This window comes from Plodia interpunctella, chromosome 11, assembly GCF_027563975.2.
Source record: "Plodia interpunctella isolate USDA-ARS_2022_Savannah chromosome 11, ilPloInte3.2, whole genome shotgun sequence".
In the NCBI taxonomy this organism is placed as follows: Eukaryota; Metazoa; Arthropoda; class Insecta; order Lepidoptera; family Pyralidae; genus Plodia; species Plodia interpunctella.
Window position 1 is genome coordinate 6,074,930 of NC_071304.1, and position 16,119 is coordinate 6,091,048.

Genomic DNA, 16,119 nt, shown 5'->3' on the forward strand with positions numbered 1-16,119 from the left:
ACTAGCATTTCGGAACGACCACTGCTGAGAAGAAATGCCGAAAGAAACTCATTCAAACAGTGTTGGTCCCTATTATGCCAGAAGGGCTTGCCATTTTTTGTATATAAATTCATGTATAATTTTTTATCAGCAATATAACATTAAGTACATAATAAAGTACATGGTCAAAAGGTATACTGAAACATATTATGATTGTGATCAAGTGCTGATGAAAGGAAAATATATATATACTTATACATATACGTATAATTAACCAAACAAAAAAAAAACTTTTAATAAAAGATCGAGCTGACCAGTTCCCCCGGCAGCACCCGTTCACGAGTTGACGCGTGAGTCAGCCATCGCGAAGCTCAACCACAATAGAGGGAACCTCCCGACCCGATCCACGACGCCGCCACCGGTTTGACCATTTGAATGTGCATGACATACTCGATCTCCATAATCTAACATAATAGATACCTATGTTACTTTCAGACACTTGGAGATCACAAATCACGTATATGTTTTACAATAAATGTCAAAATATATGTAATAAACATGTCAAGAAAATATATAAATAATAATAAAAAAATTAAAATCAAGTGTGAGAGGTGGAAGTTTTAGGAAGGGTCCAAGGTTTTTTATCATTTAAATAGTCGCTAATCGTGTAATAAGCATTAGCCATTAAAGCATTTTTAATATATGATTTAAATTTTGGCATTGGCAAGTTAATAGCCTCTACAGGGAGTTTATTGAACAATTTAACACTTTGACCCACGAAAGACCGCCTAACCTTTTTAAGTCGGAATCTGTTCATACAAAGTTTATGCCTATTACGAGTGACTACACTGTTAACATCGCTCAATGTTTTATACAGGTGTAAGTTAGATTTAACAAAAATAAGTACGTCGAAGATGTACTGAGATGCAACAGTCATAATATTTATCGATTTGAATAATTCTCGCAAGGAATCCCGAGGCTTAAGTCCATAAATAAAACGAATTGCTCGTTTCTGTAAAACAAAAATTTTTCCTATGTCAGCTGCATTACCCCATAACAATAATCCGTAGGACATTATGCTATGAAAGTAGCTGTAATACACGAGCCTAGCTGTTTCGATGTTTGTACACTGTCTGATCCTTCTCACTGCAAAAGCTGCCGAACTAAGTTTTTTGGCCGTGATTTCAATATGTTTATCCCACTTAAACTTACTATCCACAGTAATGCCCAAGAACTTGGCACTGTGTACCCATTCTAATACTTTACCATTAACTACTAAAGGAATATCAAGTTGGGGTGCGTTTGAAAGAGAGAACTTAATACACTTGGTCTTGTCTGTGTTTAAAGCCAGGTTATTAGTTGTAAACCATTCAAGCACAAGTGACATAATGTTGCTTACATTGTTATAATTTCTACTTTTTCTATCAACTTTAAACAGTAGTGACGTGTCGTCAGCAAATAAAATTACATCACACAATTGTTGGGCAAGACAAGGAAGATCATTTATATAAACTAGAAATAGAAAAGGACCAATAATGGAGCCTTGAGGCACGCCCATGTGCACAGGAGCGCTGTTAGAGGCTGCTCTATTAATTTCTACTTTCTGAGTTCTATTGTCTAAGTAAGAAGATAGTACATCAAGGGCCGCTCCAGTGACACCATAGAATTTAAGCTTATTTTTCAGTATGTTGTGGTCGACACAGTCAAAAGCTTTTGAAAGGTCACAAAATACACCTATAACATCCTGTCCGGCTTCCCAAGCATCATTGATAATTCCAACTAGAGTGGCTGCTGCATCAGTAGTGGAACGACCTTTAGTGAAACCGAATTGACTATTGTGTAATATTTTGTTTATGTTAAAATAAGAAACTAATTGAGTTAAAATTAGCTTTTCAAAAATTTTACTTAATGCAGGTAGAATAGAAATGGGTCTGTAATTAGTGGGATCGTTTTTAGCGCCTTGTTTGAAAAGAGGTATAATTTTGCTGATTTTCATGAGGTCAGGGAAAACTCCATCTGAGATGCAATTATTGAATATAATAGTTAAGTGGGGAGCAATCAGATCAATAATAGTGCTAAGCACTGAGACAGATATACCCCACAGATCCTCTGTATTTTTCATGTTGAGTGCTTTGTAAGCAGATAATAATTCTTCAGGAGAAATATGTCTAAATCGGAAGGTAGATTTAGGATCTGAGGCATTTCTTTTTAATAAATCATCTGCAGCACTGGGACAAGACGAAAGGGAGCCCGTAATATTTTTAGAAATATTGGCAAAGAAGTTATTGAATTCGTTGGCCACTTCGTCATTTGAATTAATGGTTTTATCACCAATTTTTAAAGAAATATTGTTGTCGCGTGGGTTAAACTTGCCGGTTTCTTTATTAATGATTGACCAAGCTGTTTTGATTTTGTCATTAGAATTTTTTATTTTATAAGTTAAATATAAAGATTTTGCTGTTGAACATACCTTTTTAAAAGTTTTAGAGTAACGTTTAACATATGATATAAATTCCGCATTAAAATTATACTGTTTTTGACCATAAAGTTCATATAACTTGTTTCTGCTAATATAAATACCATTTGTAGCCCAATCGCAAAATTTAAGTTTCACTTTATTATTAAAGGTCTTAAGAGGAAAAGTTTTTTTGAATTCTGTTTCCACTGTATTAAAAATCTTATTATAATGTTCATTAGGATTTTTAGGCTACAGGCAAAGCCGCCTTTGTGAAAACGAGCGACAAGTTAAGACTAATGTTGTGTACCTAATCCTTATTATACATCTATGCAGATATCTTGGTCGTTGAGATTATTAGGCAAACTACACTAGTTTACTGATAACTATTGTTCATCAAAAATTAGGTTATCTTTTCTATCTATGAAGTAGTGTGCCCTTAACACACATAGGTAAACCCTTAAAATTGCCCAATGTTACCTATTTGAAACCTGTCATGTATCATATCAAGTGACGCGATGTAACGTAAGATTTGCAGTTATCTAGTCTCGTCATGCGCGTTGCGAAGTCGAATTGGACACAGTTTAACTGGTGCATAGCTAATTTCAAGTGCAGTTACCTTACAATAGAGGAGGGTCAATAACAAAGGTATACGAAGCAACTTTCTTGATTCGCGAAATCTGTGCCGGCCGCATTGCGAAACTTTTTGAAGTCGATAAATGGTCTACATAAATACAACACTAAAAAGTACTCATGAAAATACAAAATATTTTTTGCGGGTATACTTGAAAGTCACATGTCGATTACTCATGTAACTTATGTAACGTTATAATAATACTATTATGTATATACATACATAAAAACAATACAGCCTATAACAACAATACCCCCAAAATAAGAGTTGACCCTTTACGTGAAACTGCTCATAACGCAATGTAAATTTATTACTTACCTTCCACATTGGGCCTACGCAGTGCGCAGACATACTTTTTACGCACTACCAAAATTAATCTGAAAATAAACTAAGAAATCTCTGACTTAAATTAAAAAGATACTATTTTTGTGCTAGCGTGAAATATTGTAAGTATAGTACCGTAAATAAGTTAGTTTGCCGTCCGGTCTACAGATGCAGGAAATTGCAAAATTGTATAGGATACTACAGTAACGAATTAAAAGATAATATCATACCAATTATATGCAATATATCATCGTAACGCTGTTAATCACGTTCGATTCAAATTTACATAGTACTAGTCTATTGCAATCTCTAATCCTCTACCACAAAATAACAGAGTTTCGCATTTATATATTTAGTATGGGCATAGATTTTTTAACGCTTAGCGGTATGCATTTTCTATGGCCTACGTACTTTTACGCCAAAGACTTCAATAGTGGTTTAGTGACAAATAAGCGTAAGAATTGATTTACAAAGTTATTACTAAGTATAAGCCTAAAAGAATATGAAATATCGGTAAGTAGGCGCCATCTTCCGGTTTTTATGGGCCAACGCTTGACCCCACGTCAATGATGTAATGTAACTTAAACCATTGTTTAATACGTATGTAATTCATTGAGTCATGTTCAAGAAATATACATTTTAAAAGATGCGTTTTCTCTTATTACTTCATCGGTACAAATATGTTTAAAGGCCAGGTGTATCGTAAATATATCTGCGTATTAAGAATATATTTTTAACGCACAGTGGAATATTTTACGACAATGGAAACTTCGGGCACAACAAAAATATAAATAAAATTCCTTAGTTATGTTTAAACCGTTGTTAAGCCATATGTGTAAATATTGTCTGTGTCGAAAATAGAAGCATAGATCGCTCTTCATAGATTATAATTAAAATATTTATATTATATTAAAATAAAGCGTGAAAATGTAACATACAAATATACTTAGCATATAACATTAGTTAGAAAGGATTCGGATTATTAGACCTTTGATCTGCAATGTATTATATTTCAGAGCACGTTAGTACAATGGCGTTTAGTATTCTGGATCGCGCTGGCCGTTTTCATCGTAACAAACCTAGTGTTCGTGGCGTGGGCGTCCGGTGAAGAACAGTGGTGGAACCACACCGCACAGGACCCTAGGAAACAACAGGAAGCTGAGGCGGGAAACAAGTCAGGACTGAACCACTCCGTTAATGCTGAAATCAAGATATAGGTGCGGGAAAAGAATTACTCGGTCTCAGTAAGCCTCAGAGGTAAACATAATGAGATTATATGTAGGTGGGGCCAAGATGTTATTTAGCATGGGCTCTCTTCCACAATATTAAAAGACAGATGTACTAACGAAGATAACTACTAATTTTAGCAACATTTCAGAACAATTGATTATGATTGAATAACTAGATTATTCATAGCATTTCGAAGAGCCAGTTCTAGAAGTAATATATCAGAAAGGCAATAATATCTTGCCTTTGTTTTAATCAAAACTTGTGATTGTAAAACATGCTCTCATAACCACGATTTCACACATTAATTAATTAATGTGTTAATAATTAATGAATTGATCTTAAAATCAATATCGAAATATAAAAATCCGTACGAACAATTCCATATTGTATCTGAACTGCTTATAATGTAGGTACATCCTTTATTTTAATTATATAGTTTGTACTTACCCTTCATGAGGCCTTTGTAGATATGCGGAATATAAGATTGGCCATATATTTGTGTTAGTGTACAATATTAATATTTTAATTTAGTTTTTAATATTGGCGATTCTATGGATCCACAGCCAGTGCTATGTGATAATGGATTAAAAAAACTCGAATATATTTTGTTTGAGTATTAAAATTACTTTAGTAAACTGTTGTACGACTGTTCCATAATGTACAATGATAATATTAGTAGAATTATTTAAATAATAATTAAAATTATAATAATTTAGTCCTGTAAATATATTTTAGGAATTTCGTTTTAGAGGATGTTGTTACACAGATTGTTCACATACTCGATTGAGAAAAAAAACGAAAGGCTGTGAAACAAAACGTTTTATTGAAATATTATGTACGCGTATTTATTATGTGTCAGCGTTTAGTACACTAGTGCCATTTCAGATCTGTATGGTGTGTGCTTTACAGAATTGATTGAATATTGATTTAACATTTTATATTAGACAATCAGATTTGAGTGTATTTTGTTTAATAATTTTAGGTAGTAAATATTTACAAATGCGACTGATACGGAAATTCCTAAAGAGAACTTATTTAAATAAATTACATTAATGAATACAACTCCGTTTTGATCCTTTGTAACTGAGAAATTCATATGATATGAAGAACATAGACATATTTATAAGCATTACTGATAAAATCTGTTTAATTTCCTTTACATTTTTGACGGATGCAGATTATTGTACGATCATGAATTTTATATCAAACCAGAATAAAATAAAATTTAATATAGATTTAGATTTAGCCATCTTCAATTAAGGGAGCTCCCACACTTATCGAAGTGTTGGGACTCTTTTCATCGATCTAAACCGCCGATTTACGAAATCTCTAGAGAACGTTATATAAATTATTTATATTCTATATACTTTTTTCGAACAAATAACTTCTAGCTATATTTTTAGTAACAAGATCAAAACGAAGTACGTACATACATGATGGAATGGAATGCTTAATTTTTTTTAGTTATTAAAATATAAGGCCCATGCCCCATTGCTCAATCGTGTAGTGTATTGTAGTTACGTTGTGCTCCGTTGTTTGCTATTGGTTTTGACACTGTCACATGTCAAAATGACGGAGCGCGACGGCGGAGCGGAGCAATGAGGCATGGCAATATTTAAAAGTCGACATTTCTAAACGTTCTCTTGACTTACTCGATATTGTAAATTATTGTTTGATAAAATTTGTTTTGAGTATGATGAGGTATTGATGTAAATAACTGACGTCTTTTGTATCTTTAAAAACTCTTAGTTGTTTAGATTATATATGTCGAGATGGATATTACCAGTAATGTGGTAAGTATGTTTGTATTGGCAGATGATTGCTGTAGTTTGTATTGCAGGGATTCTAACTGTATTTAATATGTTACTATTCAGTGCAATTTATTAGGCGCAGTTGCGGTTGACATATATAACGTAAACAATTCAAGATAATAATTTATGCAAATTGATAATTTTGTACAATACTGTATTAATGTTAATAATAATTATGTTGATTATAATTTTGTTATTTATTTCATTTCAAATAATAAAATAATGAAGTAAAAACAGGTAACAAAATATATTATTTAAAATTACTCTTACTTTCCCTTATATTCACATATATTTTACAAGTAGACACCTATAAACGTTACATGCACCATATATAAATATATTTCTAACAGTACAATTATAGTATTTGGATTATGTACGTCAATTATAGAATGAAATCAACAATATTATTAGAACTTCTATTTTTCTCACTACTTTAAAGTAGTTATAACCCTCTCAGTTTTTCACTAAAAAAATGTTTGCAGTCAAAGAAAGAGACAGTAGATTCTTCTGAGTAGATCATAAAAGCAATCATTGCCATAAATAGTACCTATCTAGAAAGGATTACAAATTATTTTATATAAATACGGCGACGCTTGGCACTGTCTAGCCCGTCAAGGATAAAGACGTAATAACATATAAACACCACAGACCTTATCAATACTTAATTATACACAATTCAAAGGAGGAGGCCTACTTTCCAAGTCAACAATCTAGATTGCAATGGTCAGCGGAAAACAAGCAGACCACTGCCAACTTCGATACGGGACACTGCTTGTGCTCATCTCAATTTCGGATATAATAATCATTATTTTAACAAAAACTGAAAATAAAAACATTCGTAATTCACAATTTTTATTGGAACTGGCAATGAGTGGAACATTTGCCTCTGTCAATGTTTTATTAGTTTCTTTTTACTTATTGGTTAAAAGGGTACGCAGTGACTATGTCACCCCCGTAAAGTTTGTTAGAAAGTTGGTAGTTTATTATAAACAATACGGGAAATCCATCTCGAAATTCACAATAAAACTGATAGAAAAATCATACAACCAACAAGTGGAAGGCTATTAACCCCAGCCTAATAAAATTGGTAAATAATATCAAAATCTTTCAAAATTGAGAACAAGTCATCAAAACAGCGTCCTACCTTGCAGTCAGCACTTTAGACGCCTCCTCCTTCGAAACTTCAGAATAACTCCATCACTGAGGAGGGCGAGGCGTTGTCGCTGAGGTCGGTCCTCTGGCTGAGGATCTGCTGGCACTCGTTTAGAGGGATGTGCCGCACCCCCAAATTGTTGAGATGTTCCGCAGCCAAGTTGGGAGTCTTGGATATGACGGAGCGTAAGCGCCGCGCGTCGTCGTAATCCAAGTTGAGGAGTTTGCACGCTTCTAGTAACCTAGAATGAATTAGATTCGTTTGGATCCATCATGAAAGTCTGGAAATTTTGTAAAATATACCATAAATTTGCTCTGGGTACAATTATTTCCATAAAGACCACATTCAAAATAATTTCCATACAAATATACCTCGGAACCTTGGGTAGATTCCTGAATTAGCTACAACTAGTCTTGGTGCTACAGGAACCTACTTTGTCAACTGGTTGACTTGCGAGGCGACCTTGTTTGGTGGCGCGAAGGCAGGAATCAGATTCCTCTTGACATCATGTGTGAATTGCACCGTGCCTCCCGTATTGAACCAGTTCTGCAAGACAACCTCCTGCGAAAAGAAATATAAGATTTGACCATCTATTAATATCACAAGGCTTGAATGACAAGTGTTATACAAAAGACAAAGTCACGGTCTCAAAAGGGGGTGAGTGGTGGGAGGGCGCTGCACTGTTAGCCCCCTTTTGAAACTGTAATCTTATCTCTGCCCGTAGGCCAAAGCCGTCTGACGATCTATAGCATTTTTTTTATAGAAGTCTATTTGCAGTTGGTCGTTGCATCGACCTTTACTGATTAACCGGAGAAAATATGGCGACAGTCTCAAAGACCGTACAGTCGAATCAGTAACAAAGCAAAGGGCTTTCAGGTGGCAACGAAATTCAACTTTGTGCATAACTCGCAAAATAACCAGAGTGATATACTATATCGCTCAAAATGCTTGAAGGGCTTAAGGAAACGGCCTATAGCTACACTCTCACCTCGTATACATACTGGTCCGTGTCCGCGGCGAGCTGCGCGCGCAGACGCGCGGTGAGCTTGGGCGCGAGGCGGCGGCTGCAGTGCGCCAGGCGGCCGCACAGCGCCGCCAGCGCGCGGCACAGCGTCGCCGACACCGACAGGGCGCTCTCTTCCACCATCAGCCATGCATGCCATCTACAACACGAACACAAAGAAACATTGAAAACACTATCTAGCCGAACTTTAACGCCATCGACACATTTTAATCAATTTCTTTAATTTCTTAGCGAAAAATAAACAACGATCATGCTTAATTTGTATATAATTTTTATATTTTAATATAATTTTTTTATTTGAAAGTATTACAATTGACTACACGGATTTTGGTGGCGGTTTTCGATATAATCCAGCTACGCCAGCTACACTGTTCGCCACTCACTTTTGCTTCTTATAGTCCCGCAAGCCGGCCTTGAACTCCAGCAGGATATGTTCTGCCAACGCAGCCAGCCCGGCGTCCCGCAGGTGGCCGAGCAGCGCCGGCGCCTCAGCGAACACGCCCGCTTCTTCTGCGTCTTCTTCTCCGAGCGGCTCTGTCACCGCTAGGTTGGCTATTGGCGATGTCTACAAACAAAATTATAGTCAAATCAGCTACTTGGCCGAAATTAATTGCATTATAGGTGTTCAAACAACCCGATACAATAATGAAATTTTGCTTTAATCTGATCAGTTTTAGTAATTATGTGATTTACCCTTTTCTCTCTATATTGTATGTATGCGTTTTGACTCCCAAAATTATGACGTCCATATATACTCTATACATAGACATCAATTTTTATTGTTGACTATAGAAAAACCTAATAAGTACCTAATTCAAATAGTTGGAAAATAGCCAATCGTAATAGATACAGTAAATAGTAGATTAATTATAAATCATTGTACTCACTATGTCAAATTGGCTTAGTTCAACTATCAAAGAGTTCCGTCGCGAAACCTCGTTCAACGCTAGTTTTTTGGCGCGAACTTCAACTTCTTTCAGCGACATCGTCTCATCTATTTCGCCTTCTAAAATTCAATAATATTTTAAAATGGAATATACACAAGAAAATACCACTGAGTTTTCTTTGGAAACAACCGGTACCATTTATTGTCCCCCACAACCTATCGACTTGCATGACACTTTAAATGTTAATATTATTACATAACGTCATTTTATGCAGTCTTAGTAACTAAGAAAATACCTTTAGGAGATTTCCGATTATCGTCTGAGTCGGAGTCGTCATCATCAGAACTGGAGCTGGAGTCTGAGTCATCGCGGTGCTGCTGATGCGTGAAGTGTTGGAACTGACGTCTGTAGTAATACAGCTGTAGGTAGTGCTGTGGTGAAAAACGAAAGTATTAAAAATAAAAACAAGGTTCTATTTTTTTAATTCGAAATTTCGTTTTTTTTATGTTCAAAGTAATAGTCCAGTCGTACCAGTGTAAGTCATAATGATTTGTTTTTTAAAACACAACACATAATAACGATTAAAAGAAAGTGAGAGGCCAGTATTCTTTTCAGATTTTAAAAAAGCCGCTAACCCAAAAAAAAATCTTGCATTAATTACAGCAGAAAATACGCCATCAGCATGGCCGCTCTCAGCAGCTGTCTCACTCGCACTCGCCAATCTTTCTTACCAGAGAGTGGGCCCACTGCAGCAGCACAGTGCGCGTGTGATGCGCACAGTTGATGTGCGCGAGCAGCGGGTGCGGACTGTTGGCGGTCAGCAGCGAATCCGGCGTCAGTGTGGCCACGGCCGCACTCAGCAGCTGTGTCAATCGCACGCGCCATTCTTCGACTAATTCCAGCTGCAACTCGAGGAACTGTAAACTAAAAAAGAAATATAAAACTTATCCAAAGTCATAAAATAAATAGCGTTATGGAAATAAGCTTAAAATTTAAGGAATATATAGTAAATATGATGCCTATTTCAAATAAAATAGCTTAGTAAAATGGACATACTTAATTTCACATTGATCAGGCAGTGGAAGTAGAAGAAGCCACACTATGGCGGGGAATAATTTAAAAGAACTTCAACACTTAAACAATATCTGAAACTGCAGGTAACTCTATTGCAATCGCAATAACGTATAATCATATCGTAATAATGTTGTATGCTGAAATATTATATGTTGTTCAGCCAGTCAGCAAACCAAATACAATAAAAAACGGTTTAGTTTACTTTGCAATTTTAGTAAAAAACATACCGATGGCCCGGTTGCGGCAGCACTGCGTATCGGTCCTCGATGGTCTTCAACAAGGCGATGAACCAGTCCGCGCCGCGAGGCACCCACAACATGGGGCCCACGGCGGAACCCACGCCCGACGCGACTGATTCGCACCACTGCTCGTTGCTTAACATCTCGTCTATTTTCGCAAGAGCATCTGCAAGGACAATTAGATGTAGGATACAAATCATCACTACATAGTATAAAACAAAAACTTCCGCCGCATCTGTCTCATTGAAGCTTTTTAGGGTTCCTAAATGCGGCGACCGATCCTAGTCAATTATCGGAACCCTTATATAGTCACTCTGTCTGTCTATCCGTCTGTCACAGACAACTTGCTCCGAATCTATTGGACCAAATTAGGTGAAATTTGGTAAGATGGTGTATACTATGACCCAAATACAGACGTGCAGAGTAAATAAATATTTTTTCTAATATGATTTTTGATGGTTGGTTGGATGGATGGTTGGTGATGGTTTTAAATTTGCTCGTTGTTGTATTTATTTAAATGTTGTTTAAATTATAATAATACTGTCATACAAAAACTAATATGTCACGCGCGTGACACACACCTCTGGCGTTGATGGTGGCACCCCTTGAGCTCCGAAAATATTATGATAAAAAATACTTACCATGAGAGAACTGAATAGGTACTTGATGATTTTATTTAAGTATGAAAGGTTACAACAGTTATAATCTATACTTACAATAAAACTGTAAGTGGGCTATGTCTGTACATAGGAGATATTTACGAAATAAAAATAGGAGAGGGCTATTTAGGGTCAATATACATACATTTCTTCTCAACGGCAAGCCATCTTACAAAGGTTTCAGCTTTCGTCAGCACAGATAACACACTATTCACATCCTTTCCGGTCACAGTAATCAATTCTCTATGAAAACCCAGGGTCTCGTCCACAGCATGAGCGAAAGCTGCGTCGATGTCTACCAGTTCAGTTTTCGATCCTGGTGAGTGGTACAACCCTAGTACCGTGTGGAGTCTTTCAGCTGCTAATGCAATTAGGCCAGAATTGAATTCGTCCTGAAAATGTAGAAGAAGTATCCATAACGAGTGTTTATGTGTTCCATAATAATTGTTATAAAGAGAGGGATCACAAATGGTACACCCACACTATTTGTTTATGCCACCCATACTATACTATGTATTATTTTACTATATTTTAGTCTATTGTACTTTATATTATACAGGGTGATTTATATGCTCAGTCCATGGTACTGAAAAAAAAATACATATACACATGTGGCATATATATTTTCCACAACTTAGGTATTTAATTTTGTATAGAACAGCTGATATTTTTTCGCGATTTCGGAGTTACTTAGAATCATGGACTGAGCATGTAGACAAAATATTGCCCATGTATAAAAAGTCACTCTGTAGAAAATACATAGCCTACTTTTTATCTTGAATTATCCCTAGTGTAATGTGAATATCTTACCACTGCTTTAACATTAGGAATCTCAAGTTTATCAGCCACTGGCTGCACATGAGTCCTCACAAATGCTTGGTGATCCTTTATCCAAGTTAGAGTCTGAGTGAGGAACCACTCAGGTCGGTCTATTCGCGCCGTTTGACGGGATCCAGTGAAGTGAAATAAGAATCTTTTTTTCAAAGGCTTTAGTAGAATTTTCACTGGCAAGCAGGGATTTAGCTCTGAAAAAAAAAGTATATTTTGTGAAGTTTTTATTTTAAGATCAGATTATCTGTCATGATAAATTTAAATTAATAACACTGACTTTGATAGTTAGTAGAAATATTTTTGTCATATCATTATGACAAATGTGGCTATGAAACCACATCTTTCATCATTAATTTTTTCACTATTAAAACTGTTAAGATATGACATACCCTGGACAATTTCCTCAGAGACAGTACTTGAACTGACATCCTCAGGTTCCTCAATAAGGAATAAATACCTTGTGAGGTTGTAGAACCTAATTAGCACATCTTTCGGTAGAGGTGGATTTTCAACACCGCTGGATAGAGGCCACTTGATTGACTTCAAAACATCTTCATAATGTCTAGAATAAATGCATGTATCAATATAAAAAAAGAGCTTAAATAGTCCACTCAGTATTTTAAAACACACAAGTGTTATAAAACAAATAGATCCTAAAAATTGGTGATGTATTACAGATTAGTAAAATACTATTTTTTAATGCGGTTTTCACAAATAGATAGTGCAAAGCCAAGACGGGCCGCTAGTATAATATAAATTTAAATCTTTTAAAATTTTGTTTTACAAATAAAAACAATTAATCACATAATGTGATGATATTAGTTGAAATTGAAACTGATTTTTAAAACTATTGATGTTTATTATGTTCTTCTGTTGGCAAATGCAGTTATTAAGTAAAGTTCTGTACCGCCGAAATACTAGACTTACTTGGTAAGTTTATCTTTTAAAACATTATGCCAGTAGTGTGTATACTCTCTCACATAGGTAGCTCTGTGGCCAGCTTTGTAATCTAGACACATGTCTTTTAGGTCCCCATACAACAACACTAGCTGCTCATCATCATTGCAATGCTTCATTTGACGACTGAAAAAAAATAGTTTTAATTAGCATCTTTAGTTTTAGACTAAGATTGTCATATATACATACAAAATATCTCTTTAGTAAAATTCTGATCTAGAAAATAGAAAATAAACAGTAATCTAATGACAATGCTGCTCTGAAGATGTGGCAAAAACTCCCATATTCATGGCAGCCAGGCCAGGCCTACTATGCCATTTTAAAGCGAACAAATGTGTGGCTATGCTGCCCTCCAGCTAGGGCCAGGTCACAAATGACCTGGCCCTAGCTGACCTGACCTAGGCTAACTCAAGAAGTTGATGTTGTCAAAAATAAGCCTATTTGAACAGCTAAGGACCCAAGTCATGCTAGGAGGAGAAAAAGTAGGGAAGCAGACCAAGGGCTCTATTGCTAAGTAAATAGAAACTAGCACAAATGAGAGAAAGAGACCTTATCTTTCTCTCTCTTGTGCTATTTTCTGTTTACTTTTTTGAAAAACAAATAATCAAACAGCAATAAAAAATATACACACCTGAGATCCTCAATTTTCTCAAATGATTTCAGATAAATCAAGACTTGTTCTAACTTATTTATAGCTGAGAATCTCATATCTAGCTCTGTTCTAAGAGGCTCTGTTTTGTCCAGAAAATCATTTACTTTATTCTTCAAATTTTCACTTTTTTCTTTAAGTTTATGGATTTGATTTGAATTATTTTCAGCTTTCTTTAGTGCAGACGTTAATTTTGTAGGAACTAAATTACTGGATGCATGAAGCTGAAACAATATATAAGTCTATTAACAATATTGAAATATATTTAGTAATTTATTAAATAAATAGACAGGCAACTTTTTGCAGCTGATGTGTCTAATTCAGACAGCAACTAAACCTTTCATAGGTTTAGTTCTAATCAACTTTACAAAGTCACTTCACTGATGTTAATTGTTAACTTTTACTTAAATTCATACATAATACGTATGTTGTACTAAAGATTAATTCATAATTTTCGCAATGAAACCAGTCACTACCCTATATTAGTAAAAATCTTTAAAATGAATGAAGTGAACAAAAAATAAGGAAATTTCGCATTACAGGCACCAACTGTGATAGATAATGAGTCTATTTAAAATAATTATTACGTACAGAGTTTTGTAACTTGTCTCTCCTTAGAACCAATTCATTTTCAAGTTGGTAAGCATTAGCCAATTCATTTATGTCACCCCCTATTTTCAAGTTTAGATCTTGAACGATAGCTTTTTTTTCGTCTTCGTCCATTTTTGATGATTTCTATTTACTTAATATAGGTACTGATTAATAACTCATGAATATTACTTATTTTATAGCCTTATTAACTTTTTTTTTCATAATGATTTCTTTCAGGCTCCTCTTTTCACAAATGTTTTCGACGAAATAATCTAGGGATGAGCAAAAAAAATCGATATATCAATATATCGATTTTTAAAAAAAATTATATAAATCAGCAATATTTTTTCCCGTGATATATCGATTTTCAATATTTATATTTATATCAAAGTCGATATATTTTTGAAGCTCTGCTGTCTGCTCATGTATTTAACCAATCCAATTTCTAAAAAACAGGAAAAGAGAAACAAATCTAAAAAAAAGGAAAGGAGATAGGCAGTAGGCTGTATGGGTTGTTGCGCAGAAAATATCGATATATCAAAATATAGATATTATTAGTTAATATTTATCGATACATTTGAAAAATATCGATACGATATGAATCGATATTTTTTACCCATTTGCCCATCCCTCTCGTTTTATTTTGTTTGACAAAAGTAGACAAGAACAAAACCATGCAAACCCACATTTTTGACACTGACAATGACAAAGATCAGTTGACATTTCACTAGCACGTCATGCACGCTGACGTCAGGCATAGATTAAGCGCGCGACGCAAGTGCAGAAGAAAATAAAGCATAGTAATAAACTGCTGTTACAACAGCAGTTTATTACTATGCTATATGCTATATATATATAATTACAATTAATAAGGACATGGCACTATGATCATAGACTTTATTTTTCTCCTTAGAAAATAGAAACTATGTAGTTGTCAACATATTATACGAATTTTATCAAGTATTATAAAATTGCTTGATAAATGTATAAGTAAAATTCGTATATGTTGACAAGGGCCTCTCCATATGATCTATTCTCTATTCTCTAAGACTTTCCTTTGGTCATTGTTCTTCTCAGTTATAAAAAATGTCAAACGTTAATGTCTTTGAATCATTATCATTATTGTTGCCGAAAAACCAATGGTATTGCTATCGATAACTGATTATGAAATGAAATAAAAATTAAACATTCGATTGTGTTATATTAACAATGTTAACGATAGTTTATCAATAGTCTTACCCCGTTATACATAAAAAAGTTATAGCAAACTTTAAGCTAAAGTTTGTTTTGTCTCTATCGCACTTTATAATGTTTGAGATTGACAGAAAGAGACAAAACGTATTTTAATTTAAAGTATGCTTTAACTTTTTTATGAATATGGGGGCAGGGTAACAAAATATGACATTAGATTAATGTAACGCTGAGACAGAAGATAAATTTTTCATGAAAGCTGGAAAATGTTTACAATAATATAAAGAATAAATATTCTCACTTTTAAAAATATTAACGAAGGCCAATATTTATAATTTTATATGTAGAAATGTCATAAATTATACAATATTGCACATCATATATTATGAGCTTAAATTATTAAAATGATCATAGGAACATTAAAATTAAAT

At 34.6% G+C, this 16,119-nt stretch overlaps 2 protein-coding genes across 3 annotated transcripts in view; one reads left to right on the forward strand and one right to left on the reverse strand.

The window, feature by feature from the left end:
• The window catches only part of LOC128673396 (putative inorganic phosphate cotransporter), a 30,308-nt gene extending 23,683 nt beyond the window's left edge, over nucleotides 1–6,625 (forward strand). For both annotated transcript variants that reach the window (XM_053751200.2, XM_053751201.1), the window contains exon 8: nucleotides 4,409–6,625. In XM_053751200.2, the coding sequence (XP_053607175.1) occupies nucleotides 4,409–4,609 (201 nt within the window). In that variant the 3' untranslated portion in view covers nucleotides 4,610–6,625. The remainder of the gene's footprint in view (nucleotides 1–4,408) is intronic.
• On the reverse strand, nucleotides 5,427–14,763 carry Rint1 (RAD50 interactor 1). The gene is made up of 14 exons (XM_053751199.1): nucleotides 14,498–14,763; nucleotides 13,889–14,130; nucleotides 13,228–13,383; nucleotides 12,690–12,862; nucleotides 12,280–12,494; nucleotides 11,615–11,861; nucleotides 10,799–10,976; nucleotides 10,229–10,421; nucleotides 9,793–9,928; nucleotides 9,498–9,616; nucleotides 8,994–9,175; nucleotides 8,575–8,749; nucleotides 8,020–8,147; nucleotides 5,427–7,827 (listed from the first exon to the last, which is right to left on the reverse strand). The coding sequence occupies exons 1-14, from the start codon at nucleotides 14,627–14,629 to the stop codon at nucleotides 7,617–7,619; spliced, it is 2,487 nt and encodes an 828-aa protein (XP_053607174.1). The 5' UTR covers nucleotides 14,630–14,763; the 3' UTR covers nucleotides 5,427–7,616.
• Between the last annotated feature and the right edge of the window lie 1,356 nt (nucleotides 14,764–16,119).